Source organism: Pholcus phalangioides, unplaced genomic scaffold (genome assembly GCF_987345545.1).
Source record: "Pholcus phalangioides strain wild (caught in Gottingen) unplaced genomic scaffold, Ppha-v1.0 ptg000001l_1, whole genome shotgun sequence".
Classification (NCBI taxonomy): Eukaryota; Metazoa; Arthropoda; class Arachnida; order Araneae; family Pholcidae; genus Pholcus; species Pholcus phalangioides.
This window is the reverse complement of record NW_028301594.1, coordinates 29,573,282-29,594,668: the sequence shown is the minus strand read 5'-3', so window position 1 is coordinate 29,594,668 and position 21,387 is coordinate 29,573,282. Positions and strand designations below refer to the sequence as shown.

At 39.4% G+C, this 21,387-nt stretch overlaps 1 protein-coding gene across 1 annotated transcript in view; it reads left to right on the top strand.

Moving 5' to 3' along the window:
• The first annotated feature begins 14,450 nt into the window (after positions 1-14,450).
• NetA (Netrin-A) overlaps positions 14,451-21,387 on the top strand; it is a 73,183-nt gene continuing 66,246 nt past the window's right edge. The window contains exon 1 of the mRNA XM_089234040.1: positions 14,451-15,915. Within this exon, the coding sequence (XP_089090166.1) occupies positions 14,889-15,915 (1,027 nt within the window). The 5' untranslated portion in view covers positions 14,451-14,888. The remainder of the gene's footprint in view (positions 15,916-21,387) is intronic.

The window sequence follows — 21,387 nt, the reverse complement described above, 5'->3', positions numbered from 1 at the left end:
AGCAAGGGTATTTGTATGACTCTAGAAAGCTCTTGCGAATTAAGTTTGGGTGGTGACCCATAGTTCAAAAACATTTCTTCATGCGTCTGTTACCTATTCACGGACACGGTAGCCCAGGTCGTTAAGATACTCGCCTAAAGTGCCAGAGGATGTTTAGAGGTGTCGCGAGTTCGATACCCGATTCGTCCTTGTCAGAAAACTTTCCTGACACAGGGGTACAACAGAAACGGCGACGTGGCCGCAGAAAAAATTGCTACTGCAAGGAGTCCCCCATCGAAGGGTTAGCGCACCAACCCCCTCGATGAGTATAAAAAACAAGCCTGCCGTTCGGAATCGGCAATAAATTGTTGGTCCCGGTCTAAAATTTAGCCCTCGTGTACAGAAAATGACCTCGTCGCGACAAAAAATGATCAAATGGTCAGATGTAGTATGCGTAGGAAAGATTGTGAGATCACTTTAATGATTACTTTTGCTTTCCTCATGAACTGTATCTTGGCAAAACCATTCTGTGAGCAATGATAACATAACCGAATAAAACCATGTCATTTGATATTTGCTTATTAAAAAATTATTTTGGTGCTTGTGTAATCGAAAATTTTACTTTTCTTTGTGTGTGTAACATTATTTTAACATAAAAACTAGTACCAATAAAAAGCCCCCGAGTTCCCATATTTTTTTAGAGCCAACCCCCGATTATCGCCAGAAATTTTTAGTGAACAAATCTGCCACACATGAAATTTACAGCGGCTTCAATTAGGATTCCATATACCTGACGCCAAACTCGTTAGAATTCTACGGGGCGGATGGTGTCCTAGTGTTCAAGGGATCAATTAGATCAAGTGAGTCGAGTTTACGCGGGTGGTGTTTAAAAAAAATAAGGAGTCAACAAGAGATCAATCTTATTTGAAATTAAATTTTGAATTTCTAAATTCAAATTTAAATAATTAAAATCAAATTTAATTGAAGTGAATGTAGTCATATCGAACTTAGAATCTATCGCGCGAGATTTTCACGCAGATTTTTTACACTATTCTTGGGACCTGCCGATTAACAATATTGCCAATGCAAGGGAGTCACGGGTTGTAAAAGTTTGAGAACCACTACTATAACAGATAATATAGTCAGACTACTACTGCAAATATGGCGTTACTCTATAACAGTGTTTCCCAAAGTGGGCAATATCACCCACCAGGGGACGATATTGCCCACTTTGGGAAACACTACTCTATAACATATTTTATTATTTTATATACATTTATTACATACTTTATTTCTACATACTTTATAATATGAAAATTTTGAATTGAAAAAAATGATTTCAAAATGATACTACTATTTTAGGGAAGGGATGGAAACCCTAAAAATCAGTAGAAATCAGAATATCTAGACATTTTTGAAAGTAATAAAATGACAATTATATGAATACACACAAAATCATTTCTCTATTGTCAGCGAACAAAAATGGCGGGTCCGGAGCGAGGAAAAAAACGCAAAAATGGCGACAAGCTCGGTGAATAATAACGACAAAAGAAAGAAAAGCAAAAAGATGGTAGAGAGGATAAAAAGGAAGTTAAAGTAGGAGCTATGGAAGACTTTTTTTTTTTCTTGCTGCAAGTGTGGATCGAGGGGGGCCTTTCATCCGTCTCTGTTATAATCTTTATGGAAAAAGAGCGTGATGTGTGTGGAAACCCGAAGAGATTCCATATAACGCAGTTCTGGAAGATGGGGGAAGAGGCCGTTTTTTAATTAATTGCTAAAAGATGGCTTCCAAGGGAAAGTCGGGCTAGTTATCATCGAATAGATTCTTCTTCTCCTCGATCCCGCCCACCCTAAACGAATATTGATATCGATTGGTTCCATGGGAAAAACTTTTGCCGCCTTTTATGACAGTCACTTAATGGATATAGATGGAACCCACAAGGCGAACTGTCAGTGGCTTTTGAGTCTATGTTAATAGAAAAGTAGGGAAATTGTTCTCTCTCTCTCTCTCTCTCTCTCAAGAGTCCGCAAGGCACACTCTCACCTTGCTGAGTGAGAAGATTGATTGAGCCAGTACCTTCCCTGGAAGTACTTTTTTTTTGTACACGGAACTTCATCTGCATGCAGACACACGCGCACTCATCCAAGTGCGGTTGTTTCAGGCAACACGACGATAATGCTTCATAGTTACTTTTTCGACTTGTATACATAAATATACACATGGATAGAAGAGAGTGAAATCTTTGAAGAGAGAGAGAGAGAGAGAAAAATTACATATCCCTGTTTTTGGGTGGAATTTGAAGCAAAAATGTACAAAGTCTAAATGTAAAACAATGCTTGCACCACGACCCAGTTATTCATAAACTATAATATCCTGAAATCATAAACATATATCCGGGGTTCCCAAAGTGTGCTCCACCAAGGATTTCTTGGTGCTCCGCGAAGAGATCGGCGATAAAATGCAAGAATGTTTTTTTAAAGCCTCTATACGATTGAATACAGCAGAGGGCGAATACGAAACGGCGAATAGGACCACGGGAACCATACTCCATCTATCTCCAGCTGTACCTAGCAGAACCACAAGAACCACACTCTATCCTGAAATGAACGTAGCAGAAGGACTGCGAGAACCACACTCTATCGTGAAATGTATGTAGCAGAAGGACCACGAGGACCACTATCTACAGCGAAATCTACATATCGGAAGGACCACGGAAACCATACTCTATCTATCGCGAGATCCTACATAGCAGAATCACAAGAACCACACACTATCGTGAAACGTACAAGGACCACGAGAATTGCACTCTATCGCGAGATGTACATAGCAGAAGGGCCACTAGAACCGCACTCTATCGCGAAATATGCGTAGCACGTGTAGACCACGAAGGACCACGCTCTATCTATCGCAAGATGTACATATGAATATAAATAGTACATATATGATATATAAATATATCTATCGGGAGATGTTCATATCAGAAGGGCCACTAGAATCGCACTTTATGTATAGGGAGATGTTCCTAGCAGAAGGACCACGTGAACCATAATCTATTTACCCCGAAATATTTATATCGGAAAGACCACGGGAACTATACCCTAACAATCGCAGGATATTCACAGCAGAAAGTCCAAAGGAACCATACTCTATCGGTGACTGTGCATAGAAAATCCCAGACTCTATCCATCGGGAGATGTTCATAGCAAACGGGCCACAAGAATTGGCCTCTATCGCGAGATGTTCATAGCAAACGGGCCACAAGAATCGGCCTCTATCGCGAGATGTGCATATCGGAAAGACTATGTGAATTATACTCTATATATCGCGATTTGTACAAAGCAGAAATTCCATGGGAACCACACTCTATTGTGAAATGTAGTTGCAGAAGGACCACAAGAACCGCACTCTATCTACATATTGGAAAGATCACAGGAACTATACTTTATCGTGAAATATGTATCAGAAGGACCACGATAACCATACTCTATAGATGTTCATAGCAGAAGGACCACGAGAACTACACTCTAGATATGTTCATAGCAGAAGGACCACGAGAACCACAATCTATTTACAGGGAAATGTACGTAGCAGAAGGACCACGAGAACCACACTCCATCTATCACGAGATGTACATATCGGAATGACCACGGGAACCATACTCTATCGTGATATTTTTACGTGATTAATTGGTATGCAAAATGATCGAGTCATGTGAAAAACCTTGGGAAAAAGGGAGATCGCGTAAAGCGAGGTATACCCATAACACACAAAAAGTGATACATGGGAACAAAATTTCTCATAAGTGAAAGATGAGTAAATTAATATCTTATTAGTAAATTAATATTAATCCGTATCGAAATGTAGATCGATCTGAAGTGTGATTCTCAGTAACTAAAAAGAGGGGTGGTGGAGGAGAGGCAAGATAATCCGAATAGATGATAACACGAACTTCGAAAGTAACTATGAGGGGAAGTGTCAATAGAGAGGAGTGCAAGAGCGCATGAAATAGCGCTAAGCGACTCGAAGTTCTTGATGTCAGACTTGCGCTAACAAAGTGCGTACTGATCTGCAAGATCATCGCTTCTGAGTGTATCTCCTCAAACAAACACCAAAGCGGCACTCTTGGCCCGCAAAACGAAAGTACCCATGCACGCATGGGTACGAAAGTGACTTTACAGGCGGACAGTACAGAAAACACCTTTTCCAAATACAAAAACAACGCCACAACAGGCAAAATGCCCAACGAGGTGGCTGATAAAAAGATGCCCATAAAAATATGGATGTCATATATTTCAAGAATAGAGATGAATATCCAGAAATAAAGGCCGAAAGAAAGCGGCTGTCCAAGCCCTTAAATCAAAAAACGGTAGTGAAACCAAAATTGCTCCACTCTTGCAACAACATGTTGGTTACCGTGGTGTTCTATTACTTGCAAAACATAATTGAATTGGGAACATAACGTATAATTCCTAATTTTCGTTTAACATAACGAAAATTAGGAATTATACAATTAGAAAATTAGAAGCCCCACGAAAATGAGAAAAATGTAAAACTTCTTAATGGCGATTTTTTTGTTTTCAAAGCAAAAAAATGTATTGCAAAAATAAGAGCTCAAACATGGAATATTGTCAGTGTTCTTTCAATCCATTTAAATATAAATCAAGTTGTCTCACAGTTCTGCTAAAACCTTTCGGAGCGGCAGTTAAATACAGCAAATTGCCAGCTAAAACTCAATTGTGATAGTTTCATCTTTAATGATATTTGAGAGAAATACGAAAATAAAATTTTCACACGTATAAATTGCAGTATAAAATCGGAAATCGGTAAAAAAATCGGAATCGGCAATAAATTGTAGGTCTAGGTCTAATTAGCCATCGTGTGCAGAAAATGATCGTGGTATGACAAAAGTGATCAAATTAACTGTTTTGCATTTTTTTTGATTGGGTACCGTTTAAAAAATTTGTTTTATATTTTCAATATATCTCCAATAATATTTCTCCAATCACTATTTAAAAAAAAAAATATCAAACTGAATTCAAGTTAGTAATTTTCCATATGGAGCTTTTTTTCAACTCTTAAAAACAGACCACAGAATTTTTTTCCTTTTCTGACGCTTTTCGAGGAAGAACCTTGTATATGTTACGGTAAATGTGATAAATCGGTGATAATGCATAATCGTCGAATTTATATTGGTTATTATGCATAATCGCCGATAAAACTGTCGACGATTATGCATAATAACTGGATTTATGTCGGTCATTATGCATATTCAACGACAAAAACGGTAGGTGATTATGCTTAATAACGGCGATTATGCATACCAGATTCTTCATATTTACCGTAACAAATACACGGCACCAACGTAGCAGTGCCGCCGAAATTAGTGCTCCGTGTTAGTTTTCTTCTGAAAAGTTCTCCGCGATGCAAAAAGTTTGGGAACCACTGAAAACATATTGTCCCAAATATTATATCAGCAGAGCCGCTTGGAGATGTACGACAGATGTGGACGCACCGAGCCTCACGGTTCGCGAGGAGGAGGGGGGGGGGCGCACTCATGGTACCAGAAGTGAAAAAATATGTCTGTATCGAAAAATAAATTTTTTTGTACAAAATAAGGTGTCTGATCTTCTACTGATTTCATTTTGGAATTTTCAATTCTGGAATTACTTCTTTCATCTATATATATACACTGCTGGCCACCGTAAATGCAACACCCTGAAGGAAGCTTGCAAATAATATGAAATTTACAACATGCATTAGCGGAGGTGAGATATGCAAATGATTAGAATTTCAGCGCAGACGCACATCACGCGCGCCTGTGGCGCCACTTCAAAGCGCTATTTAAGGCTTGGAGATTTCGACGATTTGAAGTACGGCAATTGTGTTTTTCTTGTGGTTTTTTAAAAAAAACGATCAATTATGCCTCGTAGAAAACAGCGGTCATCTTTTGATCAAGTATCCGAGTTCGACAGAGGAAGGATAGTGGCCTACCGAGATTGTGGATTATCTTTCAGGGAAATCGGTAGTCGTGTTGGACGAAACCAAACAACTGTAATGCGGATATGTGATCGTTGGATGCAGGAGGGTACGACGGACCGACGTGTTCGATCGCATCCACCTCAGTGCACCACTTCACGTGATGACAGGCGTATTGTGCGTATGGCAGTGACGGATCGCTTAGCCACATCACGAACCATAGCACAGCACATTCAGTCTGTACCGCATCATCCAGTGTCTGCGCGTACCATTCGACGCCGTTTACAGCAGAGTGGTCTGTCCGCAAGACGTCCATTGCTTTCGTCTACCCTTGACGCAGAACCACAGACGTCTCCGCCGACAATGGTGCGATGAAAGAAGGATGTGGACGGCACAATTGAATGAAATTGTCTTTACTGACGAGTCACGCTTCTGTCTGCAACACCACGATGGTCGGATTCGAGTCTGGAGACACCGTGGAGAGAGGATGCTGAACAGCTGCGTTACGCACCGCCACACTGGTCCTGCACCGGGTATTATGGTATGGGGCGGTATTGGATATCACTCTCGCACTCCTCTAGTACGCATTGCCGGTACTTTAAAAAGCCAGCGCTACATCTCCGAGGTGTTGGAGCCAGTTGTCCTTCCTTACCTTCAGGGCTTGCCCACAGCCAAATTTCAACAGGATAATGCGCGACCACACGTGACACGCATTGTCCAAAGGTTCTTCGTCAATCGCCAGATTGAATTGCTTCCCTGGCCAGCTCGCTCTCCGGATCTTTCGCCGATAGAAAACATGTGGTCCATGGTTGCTCAACGATTGACCCAGATTACATCCCCAGCTGCCACACCAGATCAACTTTGGCAACGCGTGGAAGCTGCTTGGTCTGCTATACCCCAAGAACACATCCAAAGTCTCTTTGAATCAATGCCGAGGCGTGTGGCAGCGGTGATCTCCAACAATGGCGGCTACTCTGGCTACTGATTTTGGCAGGAACACACACTTCACAGAAGTCTATAAATTTAATCATTTGATGCTTGGTCAACATGTTATCTACAAAATAAATATTGTTGCGATATCTCTTGTCTTTCTAGGTGTTGCAATTTGGGTGGCCAGCAGTGTATATTCTGGAATTATTTCATAAATTTTTAAAACTTATCATTAATTTCGAATTTTCATCGATTCTGAGGGTCTTCCTCTCATTAATTCTGAAATTCGATCAATTCTTAAATTTACTCTTTCATTAACTTTTTGAATTTTTATCAAATCCTTGGATTTCTTTCATTAATTCTGAATTTTCATCAATTCTGGGATTCTTTCTTTGACTAATTCAGGATTTCCATTGGTGGGTGCTAGAATTACACTTCTCATTTTTAATTCGTCAATTTTAAATTATCATTAGTTCGCAGATCATTAGGCCCTAATTTTCGTTAGTTTTGAAATAATTTCTTCCATCAGTTCATTTTTTAGTTTCTTCAATTTTTTGCATTTAATTGTGTATTTTTTTTTTGAGTGGATATTTTTCAATATTCTTGAATATCCTGTGCTTCGATGTATACCCATATTTGTGACCTCGAGGTCACAAAATATGGGTACTTTATGCATAAATGTAATGTGCCTCATACATAAATGCATCCGGAAAATGTTTGTTATGCACTGTACGGTACGTTTCAAGTCCAAAAATATACAAACAGTGTTACGAAAATTATGTAAATAGTTCTTATTTATCATTTATCATGAAATTTTTCGCCTGTAAATAGTCATTATCAAAAGGAAATGCCATGTAAAAAGGAAAATTAACGCATTCCGCTGTATATTTCGCCGAATTGGTAACAAACTTGGCGAAGTTTGACGACAGCTCCAATGATTTGGCAACGTCATGGCACCAAGAGACTAGGCCGGCTAGTATGGAGGCCGCATAGTCGAGATTCTACCGTGCAAAGTTACAACTCGAAATTAATTTTATAAAAGACGCAATGTGTTTCGGACCCTGAATGAAAAAATCCTCATATTTGCTACATCCATAAAATTAATCTCTCAAATTTTATCAACAGCTAATTTGACTCTAAATTAAAAATTTCAGCTACTTTCGAAACTTTTAGCCACTTGATTTTATATCGTTACTGAGAAACATTCTCTAGTGATTGCGTAAATTACGATATCATGCAATTTTTATGGCTCTTGTAAGAATACCTGCTATCGACGAACTGGATCAGCAAATCCAACTTCGACATCAAGTAACCATAGCATTGGTTCAAGACACGGGGTAAAAGAAATAAAAAAGGGTTCGATTTATACGGATATATAGTGGCTGGCGGTGTGTGGATCTATTCGGGATTTAGATGTTGACGTATCGACCAAATACCCCGACGAAAGTGGTAGCCGGCACTAATTTCTTTCGGTCGCAAATGATGAGCTATTGCCGCATGGGATCCTCCCGACCCCCTACAAGTACTGTACTTACAGGTATTTTTGTTAGGGTTAAAACTCGTTTTTTTCCCCTTTTTACTTACTTTTGCGTGTACACAGTATTTATACACGCGCATACGTTCGGTCTGGGTCTCTTTGGGTCTCATATACTTACTTTGAAGTAAAGGTGGGGGGTTGATAAAAGCTAATTCCAGTACCTACACAGTCCACCATGTTATGATATAGGATCCCGCGGAAGGCGAACTCGATGTACGGTGCCGTTTAATGGCCATCGAGGGGCCAATGTCCCCGCGTAGAAATACACACCTCGAGCCGTAAAATAACACTATTATTCTTTTTATTTTGTGTTTACCATCTCCCTTCCCTATTTCTTTTTTTTTGCTGAGCTTACCTCATTTGTTGATCCACCAATCTTCCATGTAAGTGAGCTTCAGTATACACGTTGACTGCACGTGGAAGAGAGCCATGTGTAGACACTATTCACCATAGGCGTATAAAACTGCAAGAAATGTAGTGCCTTATGAGTAAAATTTTAGTTCATATCACTGGAGCAACTAGTTTTCGCTCCATCTGTATCTCTCTCTCTCTCTCAACGCTTCTGATCTTTCAGCATTTTTAACGGGCTATGCATTTTAGTTCATCCTGTTGGGTTTTATTGGTGCATATATGCTTATTTTATTGCTTATTGTGTGTATATAACTTTTTTTTCATCAGTTCTAATGATTATTTTAATTTGGAATTACATGCGATGATGATTTTTTTTTTAAAATATATGTTTTGATTGGATTTATTGAATTTTATTTGTGTAAACATGTTTATTTTATTATTTTTTTGTGTTCGGGGATTTTTTTTTTTGTTTCTTTATTAGTGTCATCTTTTATGCATTCTTCTCCTTGCATATGTTCGTGTGTGTGATTATGTTATTGTCTTTACTGATGTTCCCTGCTGTGTTTTTCCAATTTTATTGATTGTTTGAATTGTGCACCTGTGGAGTTGGAGCCTACTGGCCTTGCACAGGTTTTGTATATATAATAAAATAATATTTACACTATATGTATCCGGACTATAAAACAATGATACTTCTCACGATAGTTTCCCGTAGATTTTTTTTAACGCTAAGACTGTACAACTACTGATTTTAATTTTACAGATTCGAAAGTTCCTTACAGTCCCAACAAAAAAATATTATGAAGTTGCTACAGAAATATGAACATAACACAAGGAGCTATACATTGATGCAATTCATACAATCAATGATCATGAGCAGTCATTGGCAGGGGCGGCTCTTGGGCCGTGCGACCGGACGGAGCTCTGCTCTAAGAGGGGTACCAAATCCGAGTTGGACGGGGGAAAAAAGCTTTGTCGACAACAAAAAAAAAAAGAAACCGTGGTCAGTATATATCACCCCGGTTAGTATAAACGTGGTGAGTAATATTTTGCGGGCCGGTACGATAGCAGCCTTTGCACCTGCATAAGAACGTCGACATGAATGTCAACACTCGACGGTGTTGCGAGTAAGAAAAAGGAAAGGATTCAATTGATGACTCATCTATCAGAACAGGAAGAGAAAAACAATTCTTTTCGATATCGTGACTATTTACAACATGATGACAATTTATCAAAAAGATTAAAATAGCTACTATATTTGATATATACATACTTACATTGGTGGTGGATTTCAGAAACACGGACTAGTGCAATCGCCAGGGGGGTTTTTGAGACGAGAACAATGCCCGAGACATTCACGACGATTAATTTTAATGGCAAATTACAAAAGCTCGACGTCATCGGCGAAACATTGTTTCTTATGAAGAGATTTTTCCCGCAGATAGTTACATTGAGGATACACGTAATCTTACATATGTTTTATTATTGTTATTACATTCGGAGAGTATTCGCATTAAAATACACATTCGAAGAAGATGAATCATCGAGGGCATTGTACAAGGAATGATACTGAAGACAGGAAAAAAAAAAAGCTTCCGATTAGTTTTAAACTGGTAAAAACTTAAAGAGAACTGAACAAACTCTTTAATGTAAACGAGCATTTTTGGTCATAAAATACAGCAGAAACCATGGGCTCCCAATCACGATGACAATTGTCGAAATAACGCACTTCTCGAAGGAAAAAATCAAATCACAAAAAATAACCGGAATATGAATTTGTAAAAATCCCCTCATCATTCATCTACTTTCAGCAAGTAACTTGAATATACAGCTCACTCTATACCGTACATATTTCTTTATTTTTTTCATGGTATTCAACCGTAGATTTCATAAAAGATACTCTATATATAATTGCGATAAAATAATATAATATTCAAATTATGAAAAATAAAATTTATTTCTTTCGCGCATGCGTATTTAAAAATTGTTTCATTTAAAATGCTCATATATAACACGAAATATCAAATGATTCTATTTGAAAAAAATTTCAGCATATTATGTAATTTTCATTGCCAAGTCCTCTGTAAGTTTCGTAACATTTGTTAGCAAACGCCGCTTGTTATAAGCAAAAAAAAAAAACCCCTTTCGATGAAAATTAGAATGTTTAGAAGAAACATTCATATCTTCGTGTAAATATGTGCAATTTTCACAAAAATATATGTACAAATATAAATGTCACAACAGATAAAATGCCCAATGAGGTGGCTGAAAAAAGTTTACCATAAAAATATGGTTGTCTAAACTATATCAAAATTACAGCGACCCAATAAAAGCAATAAAAAACCAACAATTATGATAAAATATAAAATATCGATTACTTCTCGATTTATCCCATTATGTTTATCGTATTTATTTTTAAACGTGTCAATTGTGTTAGAATTCCCGAATCATCCATTTATTCATAACCTTATTAGAGAAAAATTCTCTACGCTCCACAACCTAGAATTGTCCCTTACCAATACTGGTGTCCCCTTGTCGAAGCAGTTGATTGACGATATATTAATAACTCATGGTCCATTTTATTCATCCCGTTGAACATTTCAAACTCCCGACACCCACGCTCTTCCAATGTAAACATTTTCAAACAACCGGGTCTCTCTTCATAGTTTAAGTAACGTGTGCCATCAAGAGCACGTGTGGCTCTTTTCTGCCGCCCCTCGTCCAAGTTAATATTTTCTGTAAATACGGTCTCGAATACCGAACGGCATACTCCTATAAACAAGTAAAATATTGTGTGAAAGGTAGAAATTATTTTCAGCTTTATCTGATACAGAATTGATCAAAAACCTCTTTTTCCTATTTAATTTTTTGTCGGTCCCCTTAAATGCACTCGGGACTAAATTTTTACTGGAAATTGTGACTATAAGCATAGAGTTTTTTGCATAACCGAAATTTCAGAACAATTCATCTAGTACTGTTCTAGAAATTCGAAAAAAACTCTGAACATACTCCAAAGTTTCCCATGATTTGTAGCTAGTGTAGAGTAGTTTTCACCGTGAAATGCAAAATTACGTTTACTCTAAATTTCTGCTGAATGGATTAGGCATGGCGGATCAATTGCATGGATGTCCCCATCCCAATCCCGATATTTCCTTTCTCGATTTTTTTTTCTTTGTGTGTTTGTGTATGTGTGACCATATCTCTAGGACATCACGTACGCCACTCCCGTGAAACTCCTGGGGACTGCGTTATCGCAATTATAAGTCAGAACGTCAGGGAAAAAAATTATTGAGCAGGCCGCCACGGGTTTTGAATTAGCCGCAAGAACCAAAAATTAACCTTTAAAGCTGGTATAATCAGAGGCTTTATTACGGGAAATTACGGTAATTTGTAAAATTTTTATAGAAAAACTCAGCTAGAAATTTTACATGATTCAACAATTAATTGTTCGTCAATCAAAACAGCACTGGTTCTTAAGAATGAAGGTTAAGGCACAGGATAAAGTTTTAGGCAATTTCAAAATGATGTTTCAAAATATTAGTTCCCAACCCTTTAACCCTCTATGGTCCTGTGTATATTTGAATATACATGGCAAATACATGGTTGAAGATTGAAGAACCCATTATACCAATTCTTTTTTCAATTTTTTTGGTATTTTAGAAATCTTCTAGACTCATGGTCCGCGACGATGGTGTAGATGGTCCTCAGGCAGACTTGAGAAAATATTCACATTCGTTGCAATTAATATTAGTATATTACTAATATTAGTAATATACTAACATCCATATGGACTCAAATAAAATTATAGCTTCAATACTTAGGTTCACCATACAGCATCGAGGAGAATGCAGGAAATTGTGATCCTAAATACGGGATATCACTAAATTTTGCCGAAAATTGCAATTTTATGATTACTGCTAAAATTGCTTAAGGGTGTTAAACAAAAATGTATTAAAAAATATTCAAATGATCTAATAATCATATTTTTCACTGAATAATAATCCGTAAAATATACGGGACATCGCCAGTTGTCATCAAAAACCTTATCAGAAGTAGGCACAATCCCAAAATTCCAAAAACATTGCGAATGAATTAAACCTGACAAATAATGTGAGATAAATGTTCATAATTTTTTCCATAATTATCATAAGTAATATTATGATAACGTTGTGTATTCACGACACTAGTAAATATTACAAATTCAGAAACAACTATCGTTCAAAAAACGGGACGAAAATGTATAAAAAAATCGGGACAACGAAAATTACAGGAATGTCCCGTAACACGGGACACAATTAGTTCGTCAAATTGTTTCAGACATTTTACTGGTCCTTGTTTTCAGAAAAGTTGAGGAAACACTATTCTAGAGTCATTTCTGTATAGAATAGATACATACATATAAGAGAGTATATATATATATATATATATCTGGAGAGAAAGATTTTGTTAATGTCACATTTTTCAAGAGCTGTTAAAATCTTACGTGTCCAGAGATTTATAAAAGCACATAAAATTTAAAGAAGGAATTGAAAATGAAATTCAAGTTAAAAACTATTCAACTTTGGTAAGCAAGATTCTATCAATTTATAGATAACAGTAAAATCAAGGCAAGTTGTATGCTTTACTCTTAATTAACCATTTTAGCTAAGAAAATAGACTATGATTAACTACTGCGTTGATGTATTGTTTCAATTAAAAATATGCTAACAGTATCAATTTAGTACATCCAGTTAAGTTTTTTTTTATCCCTTCAAAACGTTTCTAGAAAAATGAACCATTAGAGGTTTGGTTATCTCGTGGAGCCCTTTCGGGAGATAATTTCTATAGCGGAGCGCCCTCTGGCCTCTTATCGAATTTACTTATTTTCCTCTAGTGGCCCTGGAGCCCTAAGTGATTCTAAGACGCAGGTTGGGAAAATCTGTCTTAGAATATAATTATGAAATTTGCACAGGAAGCAATCAATACGATCCGGATCTCACTTATTGATTCCTGATCGATTTAAAAGAAATATAATAAATAAGGAGGAAGGAAAAAAAAAATCACATAATAGACTATTATGTATATTTCTGGTTAAATTATGACTGACCACCCGAAATTCTAACCACCAATTAGACAGACCACCACCGAAAATATAATTCCGACAACACTAATCATTATTATTTCACATACTTCCCTAATAGCGATTGTGTGTGTGTCGTCTTCTTTTCCCATTCTTTCTCAATCTCTAGTTTCGCAACTAGTTTTTCTGCCCACCATCTCGTATCAAAAAGGGGTAATTTGGAAGAACGTGTTTACTTTATATTGTGCCGTGGCCCGCACCACCGTTTGAAAATTAACCTTGCGGGGAAAACGGTGGGCCGTTCCGTTCGTTCGTATATTGTAGTAGATACTAATGAATTATGACAAACGTGCGCGCCGCACACAGGATTTTTTTTTTTCTTTTCTCTATTCTCTATAGCCTCTTCCCCATTCTATAATACTCTACGAAATAAGATCATGAATGAGCTAGAAATCGAGCCAATGAGCATTTAGAAACGGGTGTGCGTGAGTAAAAAACGCAAAGAAAAAGGTGTGCGCGTGGGGTGGCAAAAAAAAAAAAAAAAAAAAATCTTTTTCTGTTTGCTTTTTTCAAAAAAGAAAAGAAAAAGACTTGGCAAGTGTGTCGTCGTCATCATCAGACGATTCCCGTATGCGATGGGCGAGAGATGCAAGAAGCTGCAGCAGCACAAGAAGAGAATAACCATTAGAGAAAGAACACGCGGGATTGTGTGTGTTTTGCTCGACCACGTGGGATATATGAATGACAACAACACGAGGCGATCGCTCGCCGCCCGTAAAAGTCCTATTGATCCGCGAGGAGGAGGCGCAACTTTGTGCCGATGAGCGCGCAGTCGGGTAGTAGACGGTAGGAGAAGGACCCTTCTCCCGCGGAGGCAACTCTCGGGGAAAAAAGGGGTCCCTTTTCACACAACTCACACTAACGCCAACCAACAACCTATCAACAACACAGCAGCAGCAGCACCTGTGACTGAGGTGACCGCTGGCCGAATACATTCAACGTGAGTGTCGCGTGTCTGGTCCATAAATACATTTAAAATTGAAAAGTTTCCGAACATGTCCCCTTGGACGGTGGTGGTCGTCCTACTGACGCTCGCGGCGAACTTCCATAAAGTGTGCACCGCAAGTTACCTCGGAATGTTCGCGGCTCAGCAGAACCCACCGCCAGATCCGTGTTACGAAGAGATGCACGAGCCGAGACGGTGCATTCCCGATTTCGTCAACGCCGCATTCGGCAAAGAAGTCAAGGCCTCCAGCGAGTGCGGCACGCCGGCTAATCGGTACTGCACGACAGCGACCGACGATAAAGGTGAGGTGGTACGCAACTGTCAGATTTGCGACGCCTCTAATCCGAAGAGACAACATCCGCCGGCCTACCTGACGGACCTGAACAATCCGAATAACGTGACCTGCTGGATGTCTGAACCGTTTTCGCAGTCCCTGCACAACGTGTCGTTGACCCTATCTCTAGGTAAGAAGTACGAATTGACCTACATAAGTCTGCAATTTTGTAACCAGAAGCCGGACTCCCTGGCCCTGTACAAGAGCATGGACTACGGTAAGACCTGGCACCCATTCCAGTACTACTCGAGCCAGTGCCGTAAGATGTACGGGAAAGCCAACCGGGCTGTCATCACCAAGGCCAACGAGCAGGAATCGCTCTGCACCGATGCTCAGTCCAACGTGGAGCCGATCTCAGGAGCGAGGATCGCATTCAGCACGTTGGAAGGCCGACCCTCGGCTTATGATTTCGACAACAGCCCCGTACTCCAGGACTGGGTTACGGCCACCGACATCAAGGTCGTTTTCAACCGGCTCGTCGGGTGGAACGGTGATCTGAGCGCCGAGAACGACACGGCCATGAATCAGAGAGACACTTACTTCTACGCCGTGTCGGACTTCGCCGTTGGAGGGAGATGCAAATGCAATGGACACGCGTCCAGGTGCATCCACAACAGGGAAGGACAACTCGTGTGCGACTGCAAGCACAACACGGCCGGCAGAGATTGCGAGAAATGCAAGCCCTTCCACTTCGACAGGCCCTGGGGCAGGGCCACGGCACACGAGGCTCATGAATGTGTCGGTGAGTTGCAATTTATCCATTTCTAATTGCGAAATTTCATAAAAACATATACAGTGGATCCTACTTATAACGTACCCCTTTTAGAACGTTTTCCCGCTTAGTATGATTAATTTTCGTGATGCCAGCTTTTGCAAATACAGCGAAGCCTCGATATAACGATACTCTGGGAACAAAGAAATATTATCGTTGCAGGGAGTTTATCGTTATATCGAGAGGTAGTATTATCATCAACGCCCTCCCCCACACCCTAGAGCAGGGCCTTTAGGCTGGGAGCTTTGGCGTTCCCCTGAGGCAGACGTTTCACGGGCCCTTCTAATGGAATTTATCCTCCTCTTACCTGAGCGAAAACTTGGTATTAAAATTTTTTTTTAATCTATTTGTGTGTATTGTACGTCAAAATACTCTTTAAAAAGTTTTTTTTTAAACTAATCAATTGATTTGGGCCGATATCTTTACTAGAACCATTTGAGTTAGGTACACACATATGTGTACCTCAGATCTTGACTTGAAAAATAAAGTCATTAAAATCATTTAAAACCATTAAAAAATGAAGGCACACATGTGTATACCTTTGAAGAGAAGAGGTTATATGGCATGAAAAAAACAAAAAAATGATAGTAATTGCAGGGCCGTCTTAAGAGCATCATGGGCCCCTGGGCCAAGTGATTTTTCTAAAGCCCTACCCGGAAAATTCTCGAAAAATTCTATTTGTCGTTTTTCCGAGGCCTTTCTTCTCTTTAGGGCCCCAGCCCGTGCACGGGTGGGTCCATGCGTTAAGACGGCACCGGGTAATTGTTCCGGGCCCGAGGGCTGGAGCTCTTTCAGTCCCCCCCCCCCCCCCACTCATCAGTCGCCACCAAATTTATACTGTTGTGGACATCTCATCTGAATTGACGTTGTTAGTGCAACCATAAAATGCATTTTAAACATTTATTCGCGACAAAAAATTTTTATTGATTGATTAATAGAGAAAGAGAATTCTGTGTGTGTGTTTTTTGTTCCTAACACTGTAAAGTGCTTTATCGTACAACACTTTTGTGTACTGCACAAAAAAAGTAGCTTCACGGCAACTTTATCTAAACTTTCGGACGGTAAATAGTGCAAAATACCGATGTTATTAAACACCCTCGAAAAAACACTGACGAGGAATTCACAATATCGAAGGGGATTTTGAGTAAAATTGTATTATTGCACTTTTCGCAATATCGTTATAGAGGTATTTAGAGGAGCTGTATTTAGAGGAGGTATACATGAAACTATAAACGATTCCAAACAATATTTGGAAAAATATCGTTGTACAGGGGGGAATTTATATCGTTATATCGAGTATTGTTGTAGCAAGTTTCGCTGTATTTATTGAGATTTCCGTTTTCAAGTCTTTTCCCGCTAACAACGTTTTTTCATGATGGTTTTTTGAAAAGTGTTTTTTTAATTCACTGTAGTAGTAATTTATCATCATCATCATTATGATTAGTAATTATTTTAAAAAAATTGAAAATCATTGATAATTAATGATTACTAGAATTTAGTTTGCTCAAAATAAATCGGTGATGTGACTCGGCATAATCAAGGCCGTAACTAAATATATGGTCAGCCGGGCTAAGCATACGTCCCCCCCCCCCACTCCCGTAATATGTGATGAACAGTTATAAACGGCCAAAAATCTGGCGCCCTCGTCTAATCTAGCGGTGTCCCTGAGCAAAATTCAGTACGCCAGACATTGGAAATCATCATGTTGAACGAGCATTTGCATCATAACAATTCATGGAAAATTTCAAACAAGCTGAAAAAGCATCTTGGTTCAAAAAAGCCCAGCCCATTCCTCCCCCCACAGAGCCGCAACTAGAGGGGTGCAGGTGGGTATGGTCTCTGGGTGCCTTTCGCGAATCAACATTGCGATCGGGGGTGCAGAATGTACGTTTACCTGGCTGATCGAATAAGTTACGGCCCTGCCCCAAATAAAATATCTCCCCACCCCTAAATTAATAAAGGGCATTACTATGAATTTTAATTTAAAAAAAATTTCATTGTACTCAAACTTTCGTGTGGCATTTTTAAGGAACTTCTGTCTATTTTCCCGTAAATTCGGCAGCGATGTCTGAATGATTGGTCGATTGAGAACTGGGACCAGGGGCCGCGATCCCAACAAGCCCCTAAGTCACTGGAAAGACTAACATCATTCTGAATTCAAATTTTTATCAGTATGCGCATATTTTTTGTGTAGGTAATTCTTTATATTTCTGTACCTTCTAGTCGGGGGGGGGGGGAGGTGACTAGGAGCTTGGAGGAGAAAACATTGAATTAACTTATTGTTTTTACGTTATTATGTACTGAATATTATTCTGCGAAAGAGGCCTTCATTTTATTAGCCATGGGATCCCCTGGCCTTCATCTTATTGGCGCAGGGGTTCCTGAACTTCAGCTTATTGGCACAGAGAGTCCACGAAACACAAAAGATTAAGAACCTTTTCTCTAGGTGGATGTAGGTTCTTTTTTACCGACATGATTTTTTGCCATTAAAATATTCCCGGGAGCCTCAAAAATGTTTAGGTGGGGTTCACGGGGTGGGAATCTTAAAATCTAAGGATTGATAGGTTACCAACCCCCCTCTTCTGGATTTTTTTTTTCCCTCATCACTCTCCAACTGAAACCAACTCAAAAGATCCTATGTCACACCCGTACCCTCTACCACCCCCTCCCCCTGGACCTGGCTATCCCCTCCCAGGGAGCGATATTGCCCACTTTGGGAAACACTGCCCTAACAGGTCATTTGCCCTCAGAATAAATGAAGGGTTTAACTTTTAATTCTTAAAAATTGGGGTGAGGGCAATTGACCTACACCACTTTTTAGGCACCCGGATTCCCGAACTTCTCAAGACGGCCCTTGATGTTGTAGATCAGATGCCTCCAATTTTAGACACAGCGGGAGCCGCATTTGACATTCCAAATTACGTGGACCACTACGCTGTATTAAACATATGTACGTTATCAAACAGCTCAGAAGGCTACTAGTGGTCCGTGGACCATGCGTTGAAGACCCTCGTTGTAGATTTTTCTTTTCTGTCCCCGTTGACGAAACTGAACGAGATCGGCCAGAGATGAATCATTCGAGATCGACCAGCGGCGACGGCGGCCATCAGACAAAAACGCTATTAATAGACCGGCATCATTCGGAGCACGCGCTTTTCTTATTTCTGTGAGTGACGAAAGCATTTTCCGATCATTTGATTGTTATCATCATCATCATCATCGTCATTATTACCGCTAACCAGTTGCTCTCGTTGCCATCTTAATTACGATGACAATGACGCAAATATATATATATACACACACACATTAAAACTCGTTTTCGCCTTTCGAAAAATGATTTATTTTTCCTTCATCACGGCAACTGGACCGAAAAGTTTTGATACCAATTTGCCTTCTTCATCTTTCATTATTAAAACAGACTATGACTCACCCGCTGATGATTGTCCAATCTTTGGGTCATCCTCGTCATCAGGGCCGGGCTTATTAGGCATTTTGCGGCTCTACGCAAGAAGTTTTACTCTCCTCCATTAGGATGGCAGTATCCATGGTCCCAACACGAGAAATTGAAAGTATCAAAACAGACATCCACACACGTTGATATTCTTTCCGGAACCTTTGTCCTTCCAATTAAGTCAGTTCGCTTCTTGGGAACTTGGAATTTATATTAGGGTTTTATTTACTATTTAACTGTACGTGCGCTTCTAAGGAAATTTCCAACAAATTGATACATGCCGGAAAATGTGTTCTGAATGTTTTTGTGTGTGTGTGTGGGGGGGGGGGGGGGGGGAGCTAACACGGTGGTTCGCAAAGTATGTGTCGCGACTCCTAAAAACCGTCCCCAAGTCAGGGACGTTGCAGGGAGCTGTTGATATTGGTGTAAGCTTGTTCACAGTTCTTTGTTGAATTATTCTGGCCGCGGATAAACATTGACTGTGGCAAGGAAGCCGCGTATGGCAAAAGTTTGAGAACCACTTCCGTAACGCATTCATGTTGTCAGAGTTCTGCATGTTTTGTGTTGCAGTGGTGCTGCCTTCTGTTTACCATGTTTTGAAGTGAAAATGGCAGATGATTGAATCTTTGTATTCTGTTATCTTGTGGAAGGTCTGCCGGCTCTCTGTGGAAGTATTTGTATAGCAGAGTGATTCTCAACGTGTGCCATAATGACCCCCCCCCCCCAATTGTGGTCCTAGGATATTCTGAGGTTGCCACGGGAGAAGATCCACTGGGAGAAGGGAAGCAGTGACAGATGTTAAGGGAGGCACGGAGAGCCATGAAAAAAATTCCGATGTGAAGAAATAAAACTTTCACGTGATAATATGGCTGGAAAAAAGTGTAATTATTCTCGGAAACAAGCAAAATTACTCATATAACCAGTGCCATCTAAACGCATAGGGCCTATCCAGACAGGGGGTGGAAGGCCTCATGTCCATAAGTGGCTCACATGATGAGATCTGGTGCTACGATTTTCGAAAATGAATATGTAAATAGCTATAGCTTCCAGCTAAGCTACGGTGCCCCAAAACATCAATGTGCCCGTGGGGCCCCATGACGTTGATACGGCCCTGCATAGAGCCGGGACAGGAAAGAAGGTCACTGAACCTTCCTTCAGTGACCTTCCTGAGGGGCGGGAGACCGGCCTTATTTATGAAATTTTTGTTCACTATAAATTTACCGAATAAATCAACGTCTCTCCCGTTGTTCTCTTCGCTGTTACTTCTTCAGAATATAACTTCCATCAGAACTCTATTGAAGCTCTTTCACAAATACATTTCCTTCAGCCAGGTTCGATCATTTCATTCTAAACCCATCATGGATACTTATGAGCTTCGTTATAAGTTACTTAACATTAAAAGAAATGGAGAGAGAGATAGAGTCATAGAAATATTGCGTTTATTTATGAACGTGATTCACAGATAAATGTCCATTTTCGGTATTGAATGAGTTCCATTCATCTTTTCATTTTTCTGATGAAAATGTAGATAAATCATCTTTTATTGCTGCTTTTGCCTTTCCTTAGGTGACAGTAACGACACTGACTTCAGATTAGATGATAATGATCGTTTTTTGTGATTAAAACCCCTAGAATTTTCAATAAAAATAAATATGAAAAAAGACACTGATTATTGCAATGAAAAACATATATATCAATATCATTATATTTATAGCCATTTTTCCTCCAAAGAATTTATCGCATAGTGGTAAATTAACGTGGTTGTATACAGAAAAGTCTCACTACAGTCGAATCCCGTTTTAACAAATACCGTTATAGCGAAAATCTCGTTTTAACGAACACTTTTCTAATCCTCCATATATATGTTCACGTAGGAACAATGCAAAAAATCCTGGAATTCCTTTATAACGAAATTTAGTTACAACGAAGCGATTTTTCTGGTCCCTTGGAGTTCGTTATAACGGGGTTCCACTGTATCCGATTTTCATTAT